Source organism: Scaptodrosophila lebanonensis, unplaced genomic scaffold, assembly GCF_003285725.1.
Source record: "Scaptodrosophila lebanonensis strain 11010-0011.00,11010-0021.00 unplaced genomic scaffold, SlebRS2 tig00001412-arrow-pilon, whole genome shotgun sequence".
In the NCBI taxonomy this organism is placed as follows: Eukaryota; Metazoa; Arthropoda; class Insecta; order Diptera; family Drosophilidae; genus Scaptodrosophila; species Scaptodrosophila lebanonensis.
Window position 1 is genome coordinate 6,012,808 of NW_022060739.1, and position 5,745 is coordinate 6,018,552.

Genomic DNA, 5,745 nt, shown 5'->3' on the forward strand with positions numbered 1-5,745 from the left:
ATGAATGATTTTCAGATTACAATTAAATCGATCTTTCTGTATGGCTGTGTAGGTAAGTTCATAGTTGTTATTTTTTTTTTGCTTTTTTACGTAATTTTTTGCGGACATGTTGTTGAAACGAATTCGTATAAGAGTATAAAATACCGTATAAGATAATGTCGAGTATATTTTCGAGCACTTCTTTTTAGCTTAAAATATTTCCCAACCGGGCTTCAAAGTATTTGAGCTCATGCGAATAAAAAGCGAATATGCAGATAAAATTCCCTTGCCTTCCCTATTACCAATTACTTATATTATAGTTTGGGCTCACTAAAATATTACAATATTGATCTATAAAACTTTTAAAATATTAATCGACTAGAATTAAGATGGAGAGTAAAATATATCGATGATACAGGAGAAGGAGCGGATTTGTATAATTTGGAAAATCTTGTATAGTCAAGAGCATATTTATTTATTTTATTTTATTTATTTATGTCAACAAACATTGACTGTCGACATGATATTAAATTTGTTCAAAAGCAATGCCCTTAGTAAAATTTCTATCATTAATTATGCAAATAGAGGTATGTTTGGGGGCAGCTCTATCTGTATGTAAAGATAAATTGCAGTTGTTCTGATTGTGCTCCGTATTTAAAGTAGATTTAAAACATTGACTAAATTTTTGTTGTGAACTAAAAGTCTTCAAAACTTTGGAAATACTTGATGGAGAACTCGAGAACATTGGTGGGCTTGTAGGTGAGCAAACAGTTGACATAGTCCTGGACTAATTCGTTCAGTTCCGGGTGTCTGGCCAAGTAGCTGGAATTTCTTTCATGGTTTTTCTCCTTCTCCTCTTCAAATCTGGCAATCATGCGTGGGTCCATTCGCCACACGTCCTCCATCATTGGCACGATGTGTTCCTTCGGCTTGGGTCTGACTGGAGCAACAGCGGAGTGCAGCAAATAGTTATAGCCGTGCCAGAAGTGAATTATAATGCGGCCTACCGGCGTCATGTAGGTCTCGGCCACGTCCTGCAGTTCGTCGTTGAAGAACTGCTGAGTGACGATTTTGGTGGCAGACTTGTAGGTGCGATTGAAAATGCACACATCGTGCCGCTCCTTGTGTAGCGTCAGGCAGCAGCGGAGGATGCGACCATAGAGATTCATAGTGAAATAGTTGAACTGACCCACGAAATTGTTGCAAATGAGGTGGCGCATGAGCAGCATGATGCCGCCATCGAGCACAAACACATAATCTTGATTTTTGATGTCGATGATCGCCTTGAACTTCTTACTCTCGTCGTTGATCTTGGTCTCGCGTATGGCCGTCAGCTGCTGATCCGCATGATTGCGCAACTCGAGAATCTTCTCGACCCGCGCATGATCGATGCGATCGTATTCCATGCGCTTCTCACAAATCAACAGAAACTTGTGATCGTATTTGCCCTTCAACTGATGACCGCACTCGGTCAGAGCCTTCCCCTTCCGCATCTTACTGCTGCTGTACACCACAAAGCCGTCGAAGGCCTCCTCCACGTTCAAACAGAACTTGCCAATTTGCTCCAGTTCCTTTTCCAAGAACGCCTTTCTGTCCTCGCTCAGCTTGCAATTGGTGTTTTGCAGCGTGGAGATGAAAAGTTGCTCCTGGAAGACAATGGCCTGCTTTTCAGGCATCAAATGCTTGGCATTGATGTCCCAATTGCATTCGCGGTACTGCTCAGCAGAGGACTCGATGGGACGCAGAATCGCGGATATAATGCTTGACACACTGATCTCATCCTGCGCGCTCAGCTTCTCGGGCACATCACAAGCGGCGAGCGCAGCTACTTTTTTCTTCGGATCTCGGAACTCGTCGAGATCGCAGGGCAGAAAGAGCAGTGGATTAATGGGCTTATAAATTGACCTTTTGTCTGTTAAAAAAAGGGGTCATAAAACATGGTGGAGGTGTGAAGTGAAGTGAAACGAAAACTTACCCATTTTTAGGTGTTTAAGTGAAATTTAAATATAAATATACAAAAAACTACTGCGATGTTCCGTTTGTTGTTGGGTGTTCTGTAAAAAATTTCTTAAATGTGCTAAAATTTATTAACATTTTTATGCATATGACTGCTATTTAAAATGTAGTGACGACAGATCGGGGACTTACTAGAACTGCCCATGCAGCTGCTGTGGCTTGTTGGTCTATACCTTTGAGAATGGTAATTGATGATATTGTTTCTATATACATCTAGAAGGAGTCCTCATCCTTACTAACTGTTTTATTGACAGAAAAAGATATTTGTTGTAAAATCAATCGAAAGTTTGATTATAGGTTAAAAATCATTACTTTATTTCGTTTTCAGCAAACAAAAACATTTAGTAATCATTAATCAACTCTTCTTTGTTTGGTATTCTGGAATGAATTTAATATTTAAGCATTTGATGGAACTTTGGTTAAACATTAAGCCTAACAAAAAAAAACAAAGTTTCTTGATCTATACCTTTGAGAATGTTAATTGTTATTATTCTTTCTATATATATCTTTATGGCATCTTCATCTGTAGATGTTCCTTACTACCTTTTTTATGGACAGAAACAAAACAAGGCAATAGGTCAAAATTAATATTCGATATTTCTTGTAAAATCTATCGTAAGTTTGATTATTCGGTTAAAAATCATTGTTTTATTCGTTTTCAGGAAACAAAAACATTTAGTAATCAATAATCAACTCTTCTTTGTTTGGTATTCTGGAATGGAAGTTTCATATTTAAGCATTTAATGGACTAAACATACTAAAAAACAAATTTTCAACCTTAGACAATTTACTAAATGGTTTCTAATTTCTTTTAGTCGAAAAAGTTATCTTGTATAATAATATTTCGCGATATTTTCGCATGCTCCGAAAGTCTGGCAATTAATGAAAATAAATTCCCACAAATTCGATCAAATTCAGAAACCTATTCGATATTAATTTTATATTTGAGTTATTAACCATGTTGTGAGGAATATAATGTATTTTTGAGAAGTCGAGATAATCCTGTTCTCATATATGTATCTGTAAGTGGACGATCATAAGCGGAATCTGTTCCCTATTCCCTGAGTTATTTAAGCAATCACAGTTCGCCAGTCGATGCTCGTCCGTTGTTGCATTACAAGGGAAAACAAAACTCCTAAACGCTGAGTTATTTTGAATCTGCCGCTTTGTTGTCTAGTTGTGATTTATATGACTCATAGATCCATATACCCTTCTATGATAAGCACATTAAATATAGAAGTTGTGCTGGAGCCACCAATTGTTGTGTGTTTTTTAGATTTATTTATAGAAATCTGCAGCTTACTCCGATGATGCAGAAGTCCTTTAGTTTTATGCGAACTCCATTAGCTTTATAAAGAGATTTTCATTACTTTTAGTTCAGTTATGTATTTCTATTGAAAATATAATTCCTGAATAGCCATTTATTTTTTGTCAAAGGTATACAAAAATGTGAATAATCATTGCGTCTGCTTACAATTGAGTTTTAAAAACTTGCACACTTACAACTAAGTTATTGTATTTTACATGCTTATAGTATGTTCCATTTGATTTGGGATCACTTGATCACTGCCACTGCACCTCGTTGAGCTTCCGTGGATCGATGTTTAGTCCGAGTTTCTCCAACTTGCGTACCTTGCGCATCTGTCTATATAGCTTGCGCTTGAACACGATCTCCCGATTGAGATTCATAATCTCAATGGTGTCGTACTGCCGAATGTTCTTGATCGTCTGCAATATCAGGTTATCCGTCAGATGCAGCTTGATGGTGGACATTTTCATGAAGGGCGCATCCCGGCGTCGCAACTCCTCGCGGTAGGCGTAGAGTGTGTAGTGAAGGGAGGGAAGTTGCGGCAAGGGACGCTCTAGTTGTGGAAATAGTTGCTCGGCCATGGCTAAGGAACTGCTGCTGGTTGTATGAGAATTTTCTTACAACCGTACGCGCTGAGTGTTCGAAAGAAAATGCTTGCGTTCGGGCAGTCATTGTGATTTTTATACTCGTCAGTGCAGGTCTTAGAGTTTCCTAGATTTTCTACCTGCTGCTGCAATCTTTTCTCTGGAAAATTCCACTGACGTTTAATAGGAAGGTTGAGCAGCTGGCGCTACAAAGCAACACCTACCTGTGGCATTGTTTTTCCGGCGTCCTGTCTCTGCATTTATGGCAGCTGCAAAATTTGTTGCATCGCCCAGGGCATGTGATATGTTGGTCCTTGTTTTATTTCGCCTCTCACCTTGTATACGCATGTGTGGATCTAATGCATAATATTTATTAGCCATTGATGAAATTTCCCAAAAGACAACTGTCAGGCAGCTACCTTTTTTATGCTTCGCAATAGGGATTGCAAACTTTAAACTTTCGCTTAGTGGGCATTGAAAAAGGTGCACGAACGCGCAGCACTTACGTATTTAATGAGCTACTGGGTCAGTTTATAAAAATAAACAACATTTTTTTTTGCCAGTGCTTTTTCGGCATTTACGACCTGTTCAAAAAAGTCTTTGGTGTTCTTTGAATTTGATGCCGCGGCGCAATTAAAATAAATTGCATCTGAAATGGAGCAGGCATGGCTCAGCACTGCAATGGTCGGCCCCCACTTTTTTTCAATTCGTGTCTGTGTAGGTGGGCTTATGTGTGGCCCGAAAAAAGGACCACTTGCATTTAATTTCATAGTCAAAGGCTTTAATAGAATTTAATATAATGTGCAAATTGAACGAGTGAAATAGCTTAATACTTTGAAATAGTCTGCACTTATGTGTAAAACAATTATAAACATTTTAAAAAATTAACACCAATATAAAGGCAATTTTGTGTACGACTATTTCTTTTTCGGATTTCGAACTCCGGCAGACAGATAATCACTAATTGGAGATGCATGCCAAATTTGAGTTTAAATCTCCAAGAATTCCAAGCAGTTATGAAAAATCTTTAATAATACATAGTTCTCTGTTTCAATCTTTGCAAGAATATATAATCTTTCATGAGTTGTTGTTCTCTTAGGTTTCCCGCGAACAGGATTAAAAAGGGCATAACCATTAAAAACATTCTAAAAACACAAGAAATCACTTTTTATTGTAATGGTTTCAATAGTGTTTGCATTAATAAAGAAATATCCAGCAGCTCTACTACAATTGACCAAAAATTCATTATCATTCTGTTGTCTTCAGATAAGCAACATTCCTAAACATGTTCTTTCCAAATGTCGAAAGTCGCCAAAAGTAGATATCTATTCGGTTTGTTTGTCATATCTCTAAACATATCAACATAAAAATCTAATAAAATTACTAGAGAAGTACTGAATAGTCAAATAAGTTAATCATTTATCAGTTAAAGTATTTAATTGAGGAATATTTAGTTTGCCAATGATTTAAGATAATTAATTAATTAATAATGGGTAGCTTAAATAAGTGGGTATTATCCGATCCTTATACCCTATCTGTACAAAATTATTAAATTCCATTTTGTAAATAAAATTAATAGCGATTTATTGCAAGTTATATTGATCACTGGAATACAGTTCCTAACCTATATATGTAGAAGTAAATGACTCTAGATATAATAGATATGATCTCTTTTCAAAGTCGAGTGATGGCTTTTGAAAGCAATAATGTTTTTTATTCAGCAATACATAGATTCAGTAAGTAAGCTCGTCTTTCTGCTTAATCCTCCAGTAAATTTCTTTCAGTAAAAAGAGCTTCTTCTGCTTAATCAAAGCATAACTTTTTCCATGACACAAAAAAAAAAAATAATAATAACAA

At 36.6% G+C, this 5,745-nt stretch overlaps 2 protein-coding genes across 2 annotated transcripts; both read right to left on the minus strand.

The window, feature by feature from the left end:
• Positions 1 to 449: 449 nt before the first annotated feature.
• LOC115631781 (ciliogenesis-associated TTC17-interacting protein-like) lies at positions 450 to 2,234 on the minus strand. The gene is made up of 3 exons (XM_030528615.1): positions 2,128 to 2,234; positions 1,955 to 2,056; positions 450 to 1,891 (listed from the first exon to the last, which is right to left on the minus strand). Exons 2-3 carry the CDS (start codon positions 1,956 to 1,958, stop codon positions 675 to 677), a joined length of 1,221 nt encoding a protein of 406 aa, XP_030384475.1. The 5' UTR covers positions 1,959 to 2,056; positions 2,128 to 2,234; the 3' UTR covers positions 450 to 674.
• Positions 2,235 to 3,558: 1,324 nt separating this feature from the next.
• Positions 3,559 to 3,885, minus strand: LOC115631269. Its single transcript, XM_030527981.1, has one exon. It carries the CDS (start codon positions 3,883 to 3,885, stop codon positions 3,559 to 3,561), a length of 327 nt encoding a protein of 108 aa, XP_030383841.1.
• Between the last annotated feature and the right edge of the window lie 1,860 nt (positions 3,886 to 5,745).

What these genes read in the sequence shown, in the direction of transcription:
- LOC115631269 (XM_030527981.1), bottom strand. Translation starts at nt 3,885, where the DNA reads ATGGCCGAGCAACTATTTCCACAACTAGAGCGTCCCTTGCCGCAACTT.